General features: G+C 36.4%; 1 protein-coding gene across 1 annotated transcript; it reads right to left on the bottom strand.

Moving 5' to 3' along the window:
• Positions 1–5,304: 5,304 nt before the first annotated feature.
• LOC134533344 (peptide deformylase, mitochondrial-like) lies at positions 5,305–14,114 on the bottom strand. The gene is made up of 2 exons (XM_063370866.1): positions 13,673–14,114; positions 5,305–5,621 (listed from the first exon to the last, which is right to left on the bottom strand). The coding sequence occupies exons 1-2, from the start codon at positions 13,716–13,718 to the stop codon at positions 5,392–5,394; spliced, it is 276 nt and encodes a 91-aa protein (XP_063226936.1). The 5' UTR covers positions 13,719–14,114; the 3' UTR covers positions 5,305–5,391.
• Positions 14,115–19,137: the final 5,023 nt, after the last annotated feature.

Below are 19,137 nucleotides of genomic sequence, written 5' to 3'. Positions count from 1 at the left end.
TAAATACTAGTGCATCCAATTCTACATGTTGCCGGGGCGTGCCGTGAGTAAATGTGGCAGGAAATATATTGTTGGTAATTAGTTATTACCATAATTAGAATGATGCTTACGCCATCGACATTTTCTCTACGATCAGATTTCTAATGCCACATAATATTTAATAACTTTGTTGGAGATTTTCTTTGCAACACGAGCTGTGCGACGTGTCAGAATAATGATAATTTTGTCTATAATAGCACTGAATATTTAATATTTGAGTTGATTACGTAATTTAGCTGGAGTAATAGACCAGTGGTCTGCGTGTCTAGGGAATGTGCTCCCGATGAATCAACTAGCCGCGGTAAATATTTAAAGTTCACTTGAGATACAACGACATAAAATAAAACATTTAACATTTAAATTTGAGGAAATCGTTTTTGGACTATTTTTCTTTACGTACATTTAATGAAGTGTTGAATAATCTATCCCACCATAAATCCAGACGTTTGATCCAGATAAACATCACCAGGTCTGCCTTAATAACACCCAAATTAAATAAATATTATTTTTTATGTATTATCTTAACTTCTTTCCATATCAAGTTAACTGCCTTTATTAGTGTGTTTTTGTGTGTATATTGAATCTTATTATAGTGTAAGGGTATATGTATGTGTCATTTTAGTGTTCTTGTGATATTAAATGTGTTTTGTGTTTTGTGCCCCATAACCATAATAGTTTGTTATTACAGTTCTACATATTTACCTGATACATTTTCCCCAACATTTATACACTACATCCTATGATCGTTTATCCTCAGTTTTATTTTGTTTATGTTAAATTTATGTTAGTTGTCTCACTCATCTAGAATTTATCTCCTGGGTCTTGCAATACTACATCACTAGCAAGTCAGTATTGATAAATAATTATAAAACCGAGGTGCCCAATAAAAATAATTACAGTAATTTCCCAAGGAGAATAAAATTATAGAGGAAAAGAATACTCAAAGTGAACAGTGTTACACTACTACAACTACCACAATAGTAGTATTATTACAAAAAAGTAGTACACAACACACCATAGTATAAATAGTGCGAATAATAGGTGAAATAGACAGAAAATGCCTCCTAGTTAAGATGACTGGTGGGGGAGGGGTGGTGCTAAAAACTCACCAAACAGGGTGATGTCTTCCAGGGTCTGTCCGCTGGTTGAGCAGACGAGCGCGACGCGGATGATCCATGATTCTCAAAAAGAAATATCTACGATGACTAATACATTACTACTTTAGCTAGAATTACGTGGACTGACTAACGCCAAAACACTACTATGTTGGGAAACATCCCTTGGCTAATCTGATCACATCTTAAGAGAAACGGCAAGGCGTCCCGATGACGTTTCGTTTTATGCAGTCAGGCCTGAATCGCGGCGCGCAGTGCAGTAAGTTAGGGGCGGCCAAGACTCGTAATTAAAAACGGTGTTAATGAAATAAAGGTAGGAGGGCTTCGGCTCTCGAACCAAGGTTCCGAACAATACTGAGGTGCTTGTCGAGGAAAACAGATTCGATACCTGCCCAATGTCAGTGCGACCTACTGAGGTGTGGCTGAACTAAGTAGCAATCAGCTTGCGCGGGTCAGCTGGTAGCAGCATTGAGGCTTATGGGACGGACTAAGCCAGCGCTCTGGTGGCCTAAGAAATAACTACGTGAACCGGTTACTGCGGGAAAAGCCAGAGGGCAGGCGTTCCGTGGGCGTTCGAACTCCCAGGGGAAGGGATTCGCAAAATTGCCGCTAGATGGCATGAGTTTGTACTTCATGTACTACAGTCGTGGCCTTGGGGAGAGGTGGCGCCTGGCCGGGGTTGGTGGCCGGTCAAAGACCCGGGGCGGTGTTCCCAGGAAAACCTGGAGAGGGGAAGGGGTTAAAACTGTGATGCCAGTGGGAAAGCTGGTCTACAAGACCCGTAGACGTGACAATACTTTAGCGAAGATTATTCGCGATCATGCCAAGGAGTGCTAGCATCAGGCGCGGTCTTGAGAGTTCGCAGGCCATAGCTGTTCTCGTCACGAATCAGGGACAAATTACCGGAGACGTCCGTACGCCAAGGCGGGAATAATGGGATCGTCCTGCTGGGTCATTGAATAGTAGGCACAATCAGATTAGAGCTGGGAAAACTTGAGGAGACAAGTCTGACAAAGTTTGGATGGGAGTGTACAGGAGGAGGAATAAGTTTAAGTTCATGCAGCAGAGGAATGCTTGGAGACATTATTTAAGTTAAAAAAAAATTAAAATTTGAAATTGTGCCAAAAATACTAGTTGGCGGCACAGCGCGCACACGCACTCACACACACACACACACACACATTCTCAGAGAAACAATCTCACACAGAGACACTCTCAGATAGATATTCACTATCGGATATACACTCTCACAGACACACACATACACACACTATTAGACATACTTTCTCACACACACTCCCTCACAGAAACACACACCAACAGACACATTCACACTGCCACAGACAAACACACTATACTCTCACAAAGGTAGTAGACGTACAGATACTGAGCTACAGACAGACAGATGTACACATTTGCACGCACGCGCACACACACGCACACACACGCACGCACGCACACGCGCACACACACACACACACACACACAAAGTCACACACACACACACGGGTTTAAATTGCTGTCATTGAGGATAATGGTTCTACAAAGACTTTCTATAGCTACAATCTCTACATTGTGTTACTGCTCTGCAAGTACTATCTACAACTACAGATTACGTATTCGTGTGTCAACTCTGCAGCAAATATCGACTTCAACAAATCATCACTTCTTAGACAGTTTGCAACTCCTACCTGAGAATAATGATCTACTAGTATTGTAGATATTCTCAAATGACAACTGAATTTTGTAGAATTAAAAAGGCTACAATAATATCCTTTTATGTGCTTGATGAAAGCATGTTCCCAGCCCCAAATAGTATATAAAATTATGGTAAAGGAATTGTGTAAAAGTGTTCTAATTATAACTGATCTTACCTATTTTCAAAATTATTGCAGATATAACAATTTCATAACTTAATTTTTTATATATGATCTTAATTCAAAACTACAAGATTTGATTCTGTATTAATCTACACACTTATAAGAGTACCTTGTTATAGATAAGAGTTTATTACGCTGCTGTACTACATTGATCTTTGCTATTTTTTTATTTTTTATTTAATAATCTTTCTATTAATAGTAATATAATTTACAGGTTTATTTCTTTTGTATGTGACACAATAGTTTACCTGGCACCCGACTGTTTTGTGAAGCATAAGATTTTTTTTAAACTTTAATGTGTGATAATTTATAAGGGTAACCATTTATCGTTTATACACCACACCTAATTTAAGTACTGAGTTTAGCCCGCATGAGTTAATGTTTCTACATATTCCCGATATACCTGGAATATTACATAAAAATGTACAAAAGTATTTATCAGGATGATAAGAGTATGCAGACCTGTTTTTCCGTTATTTGCACAGAAAGTAATTTATTTTACGGTTGTATGGAAATAATCAATATCTTGCGCTTTTCAAATTCATGAATTTTTTTTTCGGTATTGGAGTACGTTTCGTTTGTTTTTCAATATGGCAGCGTATTACGTGCGTATTCTGTCTCGTAAACAAGAAAAGGTGAAAAATACGGGACGGAAAAATAGAGTTCACCAACTGGAAAGATGTACAATTCCTGAGAGTAGTGTAAAATTTCCTTTTTTTCTCCCTGGAATACAAACGATAGGGAAATTTATTTCCATGATTACGACTTCTAGTTCCGTGGCAGAAATGGCGGCGTGTGCTGTTTCTATTGCTGTTGGGTTATGATCTGTACATATTTTTTAGTTAAATGGTTGTGTATGAAGATAGTTAGAACTTGGTGATGTTTTTTATGCCGTCGTAATGTCCACGAAGAATAAAAAACTGAATGGACAGGTGTTTAGGTCAGCCTATTCGGAACTGTTCCCATGCATAACCAAAAGTGAAAAAGGTCAGAACCATGCATTTTGTATCGTGTGCCGTTGCGACATAAATGTTTCGCATGGTGGGAAGAACGATGTTTCCAATCATGTGAAGTCTTTGAAACGTGTTAATAATGTGAAATCTGCTGAGGATAACAAAAATATCAACAGTTTTGTTTTAACGAGCCGTACGAGTGACACGGATGTGATCGAAGCGGAATGCTATTTTGCCAGTTTTTTGATAGAACATAATATTCCCTTTAGTGTAGCAGATCACGCGGGAAGTTTGTTCCGAAAAATGTTCAGAATTTACATCTTCAATGAGCAACACAACAGTACAGGACATTACAATTTTGAAAAGCAATAACCAAAAGATTTGCTACAAACAAGTTTTTAACCATGAATTATTGAAGAGGGCTAAGCAGGCCACTGCAAAATGTCTGCAGAATTCCAGTTTATAGAAGTGAGCGATTTAGACTCCATATACGTACTTTAATTTTTAAATTGTGTATATACCATTTGACTTTTTCAAAATTACAATAGTAACTACGTAATCTGTGCAGTGGAACACATTTTTTTGGTAAGTTACCTATATTTTAATCTATTAGCATTAAGCGCTGGTTTGTTTTAATTTTCTTTGTACTGTGTAGCATTTTAATGGGCCATTTAGGTATTTAGTAGTACTTATTAGATATGCATGCATTAAATATTGTTGCGTTTAGAATGTTTTTGGACTTGGGGGACATATTTTATTAACACTGATTCAATCATCGCGTTGGATTTATGCCAAAATTTAGTTTTTTTCAAATCTTTCTGATGGTGTCCTTGCCAAGTTGGCAGGTATGAGTATGTAAAGCAACTAAACTGCTCATGAGAAGCTAACAGTCAAAATTGCATAGTAAAAAAAGACTGTGAATTAACATAATTTTATAGTAGGTATTATATATTAATATATGATGAATCATTAAGGAGAGGGCATTCAAAGAAATTATCTAGCCAATGGAATTTGAGGGAGTGCTAAGCATAATACAAAAGGGAAATAAATTGAACAAAGGTTCATGCAAATAAATTAAAACCAATTTTAAATTTTTTGTTACAAGATGCAGATCATCACAGGATTAGCAAAACGCCACTATTTACAACACTTCAAAGGTAGGTCTAATTTAATTCAGGACCATGAAAATCTTTACTAATTAGTTTCTAAGAGGCACCTTTTTGAAACTAATTGAGTGAAAATGGGTTGCTTTTAACAATACATAGATCGATGAGAAAGCTGGAATCAATGAAAAAACTCTAAAATAGAACACACTGCTTCATTCATAACACCAGATATTTATTCAAACAGTTGGAAGCACACACAAAAATGGGAGTTGAGGAAGCGGTGACGGCCGAAGCTACGTCACGTGGCCTGTCGCAACAGGACGCGCGTGGCTCCCTTCCTCGGAGTGAAGGGTATGTGCAGCCGGCCGCCCGTCGCGTTCACCTCCTGCCAGCACCCGCAGGTCAGAGATGTGCAGATCATCACATCGCTGTACAGCCGGCCCCTCAGATGGTCCATCTCATGTTGCGCGATGCGTGCGGGCCACCCGCTCGCATGCCACGACACAGTGCGGCCAGTCTCGTCCGTACCTGCACAACAAGGCACACCCAGTGTCTCGCGACAATATTTGTGCTAGTCTTAGTGGCAAGCCAGTTAGAGCTGGACACTCGTTGCTAACACCATGTAGGCAGATCGTGCAAGAGATCAGCCATAGTATATTAGATAAGAATCCCAGAAATTGCCTGGAATGGTTTCAGAAACCATGAAACAGAAATGTGAATGGCTAGACCAGGACTCGAAACCAGGTCCTCAAGGACATGAGAACAATGTTGTACCACAGTACCACCGCTCAGTAACATCCTCTATGTCCTGCACCACTGGAAATGTACTTCAGAACCACAAGTAAATTAGTTCATGTCAGGAGAAGGCATTAGTTGTGCCCGCAAAACCACTTTGGGATTTGAATCTTTAACTATGTGATGGTTACATTCATGGACAATGGATTCATTTGTCACAAAATATATATATATTTTTTTAGTGTAAGGTAAAGAAGATAATAAATCTTATCAGCAGGATAGTTAACAATGATGTTATACCATAAGAAATGAAGCAGCATTTTGTTAACATAAAAAACTGTACAGATAGGTATTATTTAAACTAAACACTGTTCATCAGTAGGGAAACACAGAGTGACAAAAAATATGTGAAATTTGGGAGTGAAGAAAGAAATGGGAATCTTGCTGACCGAAAGTAGTCACTGTACTGTCTCCTGTGAACCTTGAATATTAGACTAGTGAAGGGTTTTTTTTTCTGTTTCAGATAGTGTGTGTGTCTGTGTGTGTGTGTTGTGTGTGTGTGTGTGCGCGTGTGTATATACAAAGAGAGAATGTATGTGTGTATGTATGTTCACCAAAAACTCGAGAACCATTAGCCCAATTGATATGAAACTTTGCACACATATAAAGGGCGACATGAACACTCCGATAAACATTGTTATGTTAGTGCCGGAATGGAAGGCGCTGGTGGCAGTGATTTTTATCTTTTGAACCATAGGTCTTATTGATATGAAATTTTGTATATATGCATGTGGCAGCATTAGAACACCAACTAATATGGTTACACTGGTAACTGATAAATGGTGTGTGTGCCGTTTTGTTAAATTAATTAAACTTTGAATCATAGATCCAATTTATTTGAATCTCACTATGTATAACAAAAGAACATAATTAAAATAAACAATTGGTAACCACAACAATTGGTTTTCTGATTTTAGATATTAATTGGCTAGTGAAGCTTATTTTATTTAACACCTTATTTAACAGGTTATTTTGCGATGACACGCCGAAAATTATCATCATTTGGCCAAGACAGCCAAGCTGCTAGAAGGATGAGACTGACACGAGAATCAGAAAGTGATGAAGTACGAGCCCTACGAAATGAAAGCACCAGAATAAGAAACTCAAGGAGATCATCAAAATCGTTTAATTGCAAATCAACAACGTACAAATGAATTACGCTCTAAAGAGACAGACAGAGAGAGAGAATTACGTAATGAAAATAATTGTATTGCAGTATCTCAGGCAACAGCAAATGAAAATATTGATCAACGACAACAAAGAATTGTAAATAATTGTTCAAGAAATTTAATACGATGTAACATGCCATTATTTGATTGTCTCGCATTTAATTACAATAACATCACTGACTTCAATCAACATGCTGAATGCATTATTGGTTCAATGAATAAAATTTGTATATATTGTAATGCGTTGAAATTCAGGGGTGAAGCACCAGGATTGTGTTTTTAAAACGGTTAGATTATGTTGCGAATATTACGCTCACCACCAGAACCATTATCATCATTGCTTTCTGGTGTATCACAAAATTCAAAGCATTCGTAAATACAATTCATGTTTTCAAATGACTTCTTTTGGTGCAATCACTATCGTACATGATAATTTTATGCCAACATTCAAAATTCAAGGACAAATTTACCATCGCTGTGGTTCATTATTGCCGTTACCCGATGAAGAACACAAATTTCTTAAAATTTATTTTATGGGAGATAATGAACAACAAATCGATCAACGTTGCAACTACAATCCTGGCACAAAACGAGAAATTGTTGCCTCCTTTCAAACAATATTTCATGAACACAGTCAGTTAATTCAGTTGTTTAAAACAGCAATCGAGAATATGCCAGCTGAAAATTATCGCTTTATTGTTAGATCTGATAAAAGACCTGTTGGACAACATGAAAGACGATTTAATGCACCAACAATAAATGAGGTGGCTATAGTAATGGTTGGTGAAGAGTTTGAAGCATGTGACATTATTTTACACCGTCGCAACAACATGATTCAATGAATTTCAGAAACACATCGCTCATACGATGCATTACAGTACCCCATTATCTAAAAGCATCTCATTTGTGGCGACACGTTCAGAAGCTAAACTTAACAATGAATATGCACGTCCACGTACAAAACGATGCATCTGCCACAAAATTTTCTGAACATTTGTTAGATATTGGTAATGGAAAAATGTCGTGGGCCAGTCGACTAGTCCCTGACAATGCTGCTGTTCTGCCGGCTACTCAGGGTTCGGTAGAGGGGGGTTCGGGCCGCGTGGCCGAGGGACTTAGTCTCCAGAGATGAAATGAGAACAACTCGAATAAAGTTTGATGGTCCTTTATACTCCAGACGCTGAACACTTTACATGGGGCTGCCGCGTTTCCGCCTGTGACTACATATTTCTATGTGGGTCGAAACCCGGATCCGCGCACTGATCTGGTTAAGAAAATTACGGGACCTCCCGCTTGTGACGACTATTACTCCCACAGTAAGGAATATAATTCTTATGACCCGCGCGCGATAGGATGTCTCTCTGACTGTACTCCGCACTGGCCAGTAAGAAATGAAAAGCACAGAACCTATGACGGCGAATGACCAGTTTGAAAAAATGAATTGCGACTCGCCAGAATTGAGAGCTGAACACACGTGCGTGAAATAATAGGATGAGAACTCGCGACTGAAATAGCAAATTAACAAGCTCGACTGCAAAGTTGAGAAAACGTCTCAGCACGGCAAAAGTCTAGAACCTGTGCTAATACCGCGCCCGCTTTTCTCACCGTCCCGGAGCGGCGTCACCAACACGTCCGTCGCCTCTCGTGCCGGGTCCACGACTGCCCTCCTGCTAGCACGGAGCGATGACACTCGCGTGACCGCTGTCTGCCGAGTCCTGGCGACGACTACTCCCTCCCCCGCCTGGCGTGCAGGAGCGCCCGCGTCTCCCCCACTCCGCGCGCCCGCGGAACACGCTGATTGGTCACAGGCGGAAGCCACGGCCTTGGCGCCCGGTGAACAATTAAAACTTACACGAAAAACATAACCCTTTAATACAAAATTAATTATAATAAAATATAAGCAAAAAATATACAAAAAACGTAAAACAAAAATATATTTACAATAAATAATATGTCAAATTCTGTATGGAAACAAAAACGTCGCACGTCACTCTCACTTGCGCCGCACAACACACGTAAGAGATGGCGCTGGCGAGGCATAACGGCCTGAACGAGCCGGGGAGACACTTGGGTTGACGTCTAAAATGCCAATTGATCAAACTACTAATTGCATAACCATTCCTGAAAACTTTTGTTCCATTGTGTCATCACCTCAAGAATTAATGGACAAGGTTTTCTTACAAATAATACTAAATTACAAAAACTATCAATGGCTTTGTGAACGCGCCATTCTGGCTCCAAAAAATAATGATATTAATGATCTTAATCATACAATTCTCGAAAAAATCAATCAAGAATCGCACACGTACAAATCAATTGATTCTGTGATGAATGAGGATGAAATTATCAATTATCCTGTAGAATTCCTTAATTCATTGGAATTACCCAGCATTCCACCACACAACTTAAATTGAAAAGTCTGAGGGAGCTCCAATTATTCTTTTAAGAAATATACATTCGCCAAAATTATGCAATGGCACACGTCTTGCGATAAAAAATTAATGTTAAACTGTATCGAAGCAACTATAATCAATGGAAAATGGAAAGGAGAAGACGTTTTAATTCCGTGAATTCCAATTATTCCAACTGACATGCCATTTGAATTTAAAAGATTGCAGTTTCCAGTTCGTTTGGCTTTCGCTATGAAAATCAACGAGGCACAAGGTCAATCTCTTCAAGTATGTATAATAAACCTGGAAAATTATTGCTTTTCACATGGCCAATTGTATTTTGCGTGTTCCCGCGTTGGTACACCAAGTTTATTGTTTTTGCTCAAGATAGCAAAACCAAAAATATTGTATACCCAAGTGCTTTAGAATAACTAAAATCATAAACAAAAAAAAAAGTTTTTTATTTACGTATTAAAAAAAGGTAGATTTTTCAGGTGAAACGAAGCGCACTAAGCATCAGCTAGTATGATTATAAAATCTTTCATATTAATAATTCTCGAAGTTATAGCAATTCTTCGTAATATAATATTGATTTATTTAAAATATTAAATGGCAACTTCTTTATATAACTTCAAATTATCTTCTGTGGTATCACTTGCAAATTGAATATAAATTTCCTTTCCAACTCACCAGAGGGTGCTGAAATAAACTTTTTTTGAACTTTATGTAATCAAATCATTTATGTAGATTTCAACCTACTTCTAATTGTTGTATATATTTGAAACTTACCAAGTATATGAAATCCGGTTGACAATACAATAATTTAATGACAATGAACCAAGGATTGAAGGAGGAGGGAGAGGGCAAAAAACCACTACTTTCGTGCTATGGGAAATAGCAATGCAATGCTTTTTGTATATCCATAAATTCAGGGCATGATTGGAAATTTGCCTAAATTCGACTGCCCCATCAATTGTGTGTGTGTAATTATTATTTTTTTTGGGGGGGGGGGGGGGGGGGGGGGGGTGAGAGTGTGAAAGCCCCATAATTTTGATAATTTTAAAAATCTGTTCTATTTTGAATTGAGTTGTTTCCAAGAAGGAGTTATTTTGGGTAATGTACAATGTAGTAATATAATAAAAATTTTTGAATAAAATGTGTTTTATCCTGTATTGGTTTGGAATTGGTGGATCAGTAACAGTTGTATCAGCATGTCGGCAAATTTTATGAATCAGTACATCTCTAGTATGAATTATTATCACTTAGTTCTTATATTTGTTTTATTCTTACACACGAAAATGTAAAACAGCAAAATGATATCACAATTCAAAACATCATTCCCAACAAAATGGTGTCAGCCTCACGGGGGTTCACTAAGAAAAAACCATAAAATGGAACAGTATGGTGGTAAATAAAATGTGTAGGTAAGGTACACGGGGGTAAGTGGAACCTAAAATTTCATAAGTGTGAATTCAATCTACCAGGGGCGTAGCCAGGATTTCTTTTTGGGGGGTGTTTACTTAACCCTGACCCGATACTAGGGAGGGGGGTTTACCCCGGAAAAATTTTGATTTTAATGTGCAAATTGATGCTATTTAAGCACTTTCGTAATTAAAATATTGGATTTAAATAACATAAATTTGTGTCCCGACTTTATGATATTTTTAACGAGAAACTGTTTAAAACTCATTGCTGAATATTAAGGGTTATTGGCTCAAGGGTTCTTTCTTAGTTTCTGTATCGAGTAAGATTACCTACTATAAATCGATAGTAAAAAAGTGGGTTTATTAAAAGTTGAACTCTTAACACCTAAGAATAAAATACATCCTACTCAGCAAGAGCAAATGATATTGCTAATAAAATATTCAGTATTGTATAAATAATATGTTCTCAAACTGCTTATTGTACTTATAAATACATAAACAGAGAAGTCAATTATCAACCACCATATGTTATTACTACAACTGAAACTGCTCAGAAACTCACAAGAATCAAACATATTAAAGCAATACATATTTGACCTACACTATAAAATACATAGAAGTAATTTATGCATCAGTATCACTTATTGTACATATTTATAAAAGCTTTTTACAATACCATTCTTCTGTTGGGTTATCTGGCCATAACATTTAAAATGTCATCAGATGTGAAAGACAATGGATAATGAATTAAAATGAGCGCTAGGCTAGTTAGTCGCTCGTTGCACATAGTGTTTCTTAAATATTTTTTAACTCTTTTCATAGAGGAAAATGACCTCTCAACCTCAGCTGTTGATACAGCTAAAGTTGCCAGCACAGACAACGGTTGTCGTATGGTTGAGTAAATATGCTTGTTGCATGCCTCCAAAACAGACATAATCCCATTTGGTATGTCAGATTTGCTGTCTTTCCATTTCTCACACCACAAGAGATATTCCGCCTCAACCGTGGCCTGAGAAGTTTTATCTTGAAAGTAAAGGCTTAGTTTGTTTATCTCTTTCACACAATTACGGTGTGCATGTTTGGGGAGAAGAATCCCAAAAGCTGAAAGAATGTCTTTGTTTTGAGTAAATCGATGCTGAAGATGATTCCATCGAGACATGGCAGAAAAATTTATCTTAGATAGTACTGTTCAACTGATTTGTGGGGATGATTACTCCTCGTCTGCTTCATAGCCTGTCGCGGAATTTCAACAGAAGTTCCAAACAAGTTATCTGCTGTAGTTACAGACTTAAGGAAAATTTTAGCAAATTTTGTATGATCATCACTGTTGCTAGCCCTAAGAGTTTGTAACATTTTCAAGATGCTTTCGGAGTAAGATATTGCAGAAGCTAGATCATGCTGCGGGTTCTGTAAATATGAAGACAATGGTAGAGTAAGGCTAAACAAGTACGTACTCAAAAACAAAGAGTGACACAATAAAGTTTCCTTTTTCCATTGCAGCCAGAAGAGATATGATGCTGAACTTGAAAAACTTCTCTTACACTGTGAAAGTTCTTCTAGACTAGGCACTATGGCTGGAAGTAGCTCAACAAAAGTGTTCACTGCTTCATGGCGTTCTATGAACCTGGTTTCACAAAACCCAAGTAGTCTTGATTTCTTCAAGTTTGGGAGTAGTTTAGAAATGTTACTTTTCAAAACACTTCCTGCTTGAGAGTTAAATCTAAACAAATTTGTTGTCTCTTTAACAACTCCAAGTGCATTTGTGACGGAAGGCACAGAAAGAGACTCACTTAGTACCAAATTTAGGCGGTGAGATGCACAGTGCACATACATCACTTTTGGGTACAGTTCTTGGATTCTCGTTTTAACACCACTAATGGAGCCTCTCATGTTCGAAGCTCCATCATAACCCTGACAAAGTGTTCTCTCAACATAGGATGGTCTTCATTACTTACATATCTGATACAAAGTGAAAACTGCTCCTGCCCTGAAACATCTAAAGTTTCATCTCCAAGGATTGAAAAGCATTCAGAGTCGTTAACAGCAGTGATTATTTTCTTTTGAATTAGCTCCCCACATATCCCAACGACTTTATTTTGTATTTCAGGACTTGTATATGTAGCATTACGAGAAGAGTGAGTTAGATGATACTTCAAGTCTTCAACAGTATGTGCCCGGTACCTGAGAAGAGCCCTGAATTTCCCATCCTTTTTAACAGGGTTTTTTAGGGTTATGGGGCCACTATCAATACTACCTCTGAGAGTAAGCTCATTTTCGCCACAAAATATTATGGTTTCTATGATAGATTTTTAAGCTTTCCTATTTTCTTCTTTTTCCTTCTGTCTTCTCTTGTCCAAAAGGGTTGCTTTATCTTCCTGTTTTCCAGTATGTACCTTCAGAAAATTTTCTGCAGCAAGAACACATGTTTTATGATAACTAGCTTGGGAGTGGTTGTCAAATTTTTCCACTGCAACTTTCCATCTTCTAAATGGGGAACATACAAAAGTGCCGATGGTTTGGTAGGAACCTTTCCCTACACAATCTGAAGCAAATAAAACACAGTATTTGCAGAAGGTTCCATCGCTGTTTTTGGAATACGCTAGCCAGTTCCACTTTTGTAGCCAATTGTGCTGAAATTTTAACTTAGATTTGTTTGTTTGAGTCGCTGGAAACTGAAATAATGGTTCCGGTACAAATATTTTAGTTTAAACTTCATATTTTAACTGTGCGCTGTTGAGACTTGGATGTGAGCTGAAAATACTTTCAGAAACTTGGCCTATATCAATGCTGGTCAAGCTTACAGATCTCGAAGATCCAGTTGTCAGTCCAGATGTCGAAGATCCACATTTCGAAAGCCCAGATGTCGAAGGTCCAGGACCAGATGTTGAAAATCCAGATGTCGAAGGTTCAGGTCGCTGCAAAACAAATTGAGTATATGTTCAACTCAACTGTACTATTTCAGTTGTGCACAATAATTGTGTTTTAAGGGGAATGGAGTACTAGTATCATCATATTTTAATACTTCTCGCCCCAACTTTATTTTAATAAGTGTAGGCCTATCAAATCTATATTTGCTATTTTTCAAACAAAATTTCAAAGAATATATATTTTTATTCAGGAATAAATTGCATGTTACTTGATTAAATATTCGTATTATGGTGAGATTAAATAAATATTGTAGGTTTCTATATAGTAAAAAATATTAAAATTATTTATTTTGTATTTCATTCATGTCTTGATGCATTTTTTCTTTAATATTTTATTTCTAAAACACACACAAATACCAAGTTTTATTCATGCATTACGGGACGAACGACACAATCTAGCGCAATTTTTACTAACGGTAAAAATAACTAATTTAGACTCAAAGAGGCTCAATGCGAATCTTTTTTTTTACTTTTTTTTTCCGGCTTGGTTTTATGTTAATTTTCTGGCTATCAGTTCGGGTTGGCTCAAGAGACTAAAACTGAGGCTCGCCCACGGTCTAAGAAGGGGAGGTCTGGAAACTCCTCAATCAGGCCAGCATGCAAAAGTGGCACACCTAATGTCTCCGTAGTTCCGCTCCGCTCCACCAGCTGACCTGTAGCGCTGCTTGTTCTGCGGTGGTATTTTAAGCTTTGTTGTTATGAACAACTCAACATAATAATCATTTAAATTTTCATTTAAATGTTAAATATGCATTAATCTCCATATATCGATACAGTATTAAATTGGATGTGTTTTTGTTTTATAAGTTTGGGAATTATTTAATAAATGAGGTACTTAAATTAGGTTACATAGTATTTTTTCCACATTAGTATTTGCGGGAAAACGGGAACTTCATTGTGATCAAGGAGCATTGATTGTTAGTAAAGAGAATAAGCGTGTATTATTGTAATTGTGAAAATGCCTAACCATTGTGTTGCACCTGGATGCAAAACAAATTATCAGACAAAGTCGGACGAGAAAGTTGCGATATTCCGAATTCCCAATGATGACAATGTTAGGCAATTGTGGCAGAAAGCAATTCCACGAGACAAGTTTGTCCTTAAAAGATCCCATTATGTATGCGAAAAACATTTTGTGGAAGACGACATTCTCACAAAACAGGATCACAAAGATCAGTTCGAAAACGTCATTGGAATAGTAAGTTAAATTTTATTATTTGTATGAATGTAGTCTAAAGAATACATACTTAATTTTGTATAGGCTCAACTTTTTTAAAAATGGAATGTATGATGAATTTTATTAATGACCAGCAAACCCCTGATAATACCTGTTTGTAAGTAGTTTGACAATACACCATTATTTATTAAAATACAAAATTTGCAAAACGAGTGCGGTCTTTTCCTTAAAAAAAATAATAAAAATCCCACAATACTTTTATTCAGTGCTCTAAACTTTCCTTTGTTATTTCAAAAGGCGGAGATACGAAATTCCAACTAGTTTAGGAGTAATCGCCGTTTGTAATTTACATTACAATACCTGACGATGGCACTTATTTGTGTAGAAAATAATGTATTGTAAATGCAGGTTTGTTATTGTTATTCAAATACGTAAATTAGCCAAGTTATGTACTTTGATTCACCATTTAAATTTAAATGTTAAAATATAGTGTAATTATTATTATTTGATGAATTTTAAAACGTACGTTACAAAGAACGATGTTTGTTTATTAAGTAAAGTATAATTTGGAAATTCGTCGTCAAGTTTTTTTACTGTTTATTAAAGGTATTGTGTGTGTAGACAAAGTTTCTATTGGAACAGAAACAACGTAAGAAAGAATTTTTTACAAATTAGAAATAGGTACGTATGTATTTGTTTTTTACTATCGTGTATTTTCATGTTTTTTTGTTCTTATCTGAAAAGAGATAATATAATCACAGAATAAACAATAGGTAACAGAAGCGACAAAATGTGGTTTTATCCTTGGTTAGTGCGTACCAGCAATCTGATGCTCTCGGGGCGTACACGAATGTAAATAAACAATGTTTTACCATTGAAAGTAAGGGGCGTATGATTTAATGAACAGTTTGTGTGGTAGTAAATACAATAATTCGTCGTAATTTCACAAATATGTTTGAATTCATAGTATTTAGAGTATTCATGCGTGATTCCAATCAACATTATTCTTTTGTATTGGAATAAATAATCTAGTTCGTGCGGATTCTAGCCTTGTGTTCCGTGATTCAGGGAATTGTGCAGTAAATGCCGAACAAATTTTTTTTCAGAAAGAATGCATAATTTTTGGTGTAACTCGTCGACATGTTATTAAATAATGATTGAAAGCCAGTAGGCGTCTTCTGGTCCATCTCGTTTGCTGGAAAGAATGCGTGATATTTGTGTAACTCTGTGCTTACTGCCATGCAACGTGTCTCGATGCCTTTATTTATTTATTTTTGCCATAATGCACCTAAGACTACAGCTATCAAAATGTAGAGTGATTTTTGTCTATAACTTAATATGCCATTTATATTACAAATGCCACACTTAAGGGGCCCGCCTACCTGGTCACACAGACGGTGCGCAGAGCTTCAGGAAAAACAACGCGATTTCAAAACTACTCAAGATATCCGAGTGGGGTATGTCTACGAAAAGTATTTAAGAGTTCGCTGAGGCCCGAAAAGTACTTTTAATTTTGTATCATGTTTTTAAACTGTATTTCTAGAAGAGTTAAAATGGCTAAAACACATGTTTTCAGAGTAATTTTTAGGCGTAAAACAACCAGTACAGATTATTAAAAGCACTTAAGGGACTTGCATTACACCTTTATCTTCATTTATCCGCCATATAATGTTGCGGTCACCGCTCAAATTTCACGGTTATCCTGTGACGACGAGAAGACTGCGCGCCAATTCAGAGACTTGCGCTTAGAGGCGACACCGTGCTAGAAATACCATCGAGTGTCGCGCTTATCATCCCACCTCACTAACACACATACACCCCTGACGAGGCGGGCCCCTTAACATACGTGTGATTTATTTTCCTGTAGGCCTAAAGTAATATTGTTGAGAGTGAATTTCTTTAAGTCGTTGCTTTTAATTGGCCCCTACGTTATGTAGTTAACATGTATAATATATGTATTTACATACTTATAATAAACTTTGTAAATGCACATCATATCTAGGTATTTCTAATGTAGGCCTAAATAGCTACCTACTTTTTTTGGCTTGTTAAATAAGTAGAATCTCATAACAAAAATTAATTTAACATTTAAGTTTACTTAACCATTTTCTTATTGACACTAACTAAAGAAACTTTCTTGACTGTAAATTTTAGCTCTTAATGGGAGGACAACATATCATTATGTCATTTTGTCAGATCTTCTGTGTGTACACGTTTGTACAGAGATATTAGACATCAATACAAAAAAAAATCCTTGCATAATCTTAATCAATGTACGCAAATGTGAAGCATACATAATTAAATCATTTACAATGCCAGAATTCACTCGCAATCACTAATACAGTACTTAATTCAAATCCAACTAAACTGCTATACCAGCATTGGCTAAACGCGCCCCGAAAAGATGGCGACCGAAAAGTAAACAAACGATGAGCGAGTACGCGGGTAAACCCACTTTGTCGCTTCTGTTACCAATTGTTTATTCTGTGATATAATAAAGCCGCTCTAATGAGATTTAATTGTTTCTTGGTTAAAAAAAACTGTTAATTATCAAATATTGTTAACTGTTAATATTTGATTTATTATTATTTACGCGACGTCATACTGTACTCGTACGTAATACGACTAGATTCGTTGCTGTAACATAACATAACATGTTATGCGGTATCAGAAGTAACGAGTACCGTAACGATACGAAAGTAACGAGTACTAATTGTTATAGTAACGAATACATACGGGTACGTTTTTTTCGTTACTTTTACATCTCTAGATTTTAAACTATCGTTGCATCGTATATGTATTATTTACCTCTTGTTTGTTTTTCAATATAATTGACAAATTCATAATAACGTCTAGTGATATATTTCCACCGCAAGACATCTAGCGCTAGAGTTGAATAGCGGACGTCGAATGAACTATGGAGACATTAAGTAGTCACTTTTATCTGGCGAGTGTCCAGACCTCCCCTTCTTAGACCGTGGGCTCGCCCATCGCTAGATGAAATAATAAGAAACTACGTTTTCATGTAGGTTTCAAAACGTTTTGGTTATTGAATCTAGATTGATAACAATATCCGCTCCCATGCTAAATTTCTGTTTGATTAAAACGACTTCGATTCGTACGACATATTTGCGTGTTGTAATGTTGGCGAGATTGTAATTTATGTTGGCTCACATGAAATAAACAAGTAAATAAATGCAAAGAGCTGTTTGTCATTACTAGTGATGATCTAAATGGTTTTAAAATCAAATCGTATGAAAGCAACAAAACTTTAAAACTAGGTATCTACTAAGCATTTTTTTTTTTAAACAATATCCAAAATGCAGTTTTTATCAGAGAACAAATAGGAAATTTATTTCATCGACCAGCCTGCATCGTAAATCAAAAAAGTTACATTTTCGTCTATATATTGATTGCAAGAACTGTCCAAAACTGGGTGTAATAGACAGTTCCCAAGAACTCCATTCCTAAACTGTTATTGAATAACGAGAACTGTGTAAATACCGTAAAACGGGGTTACTTTGCACCTGTGGGGTAAGTTTGCACCAAAATGGGTAAAAGATTAGCTAATTTGCCCTACTAAAGTAAATTTTTAAAATAGAGAAATTTTCAGGTCATCTGTTTGGTTGGCATTTCTGAACTTGTTTTAATCAAGTGTTTTGCGATTCCCGCCATTTTATAACTGTGTGTAATATCTAATCTCTGGATAACCTAAAAGTACATAATTTCTATTGTGGCAAAATTGTGATTTTTCATCAACTGAGAATTATTTCATCAGGTAAGTAATTATCTCATTGTGTTCGAAATTTGTCTGGCTTGCTACTACAAAATTATTTTTTTCAGTTTATTTGTAAATGAGATTATATTACTCAATAATTGATAATGGTTGATACTTTGCACCAAAAATGGGGAAACATTGCACCACTCCGAAACATGCGCAATATACCTATTTTCTATGTATTTTCTATTATATGTATCTATATTTTAAATAGGTATGGCCTTATTAGTTATTAAGCCCACTTTTAAGTGTCCTCTACTCATTGTAGAATATACTACGCCATCTTGGATTTACTGTATTGGAATTTTTTTATTAACTTTTTATTAACAGCTAATTTTCAACATTTTGCTTTAAAAGGGCATACATATTGATTAAATGACATTT

Source organism: Bacillus rossius, chromosome 6 (assembly GCF_032445375.1).
Source record: "Bacillus rossius redtenbacheri isolate Brsri chromosome 6, Brsri_v3, whole genome shotgun sequence".
Lineage (NCBI taxonomy): Eukaryota > Metazoa > Arthropoda > Insecta > Phasmatodea > Bacillidae > Bacillus > Bacillus rossius.
This window is presented reverse-complemented; position numbering and strand designations above follow the sequence as displayed.

Excerpts from the sequence above, each read along its gene's own strand:
- LOC134533344 (XM_063370866.1), bottom strand. The coding sequence starts at position 13,718 with ATGTGGATCTTCGACATCTGGACTGACAACTGGATCTTCGAGATCT. Across the intron at positions 5,622-13,672 it reads CAACTGGATCTTCGAGATCT|GTACGGACGAGACTGGCCGC; the intron begins GTAAGCTTGACC and ends CTTGTTGTGCAG.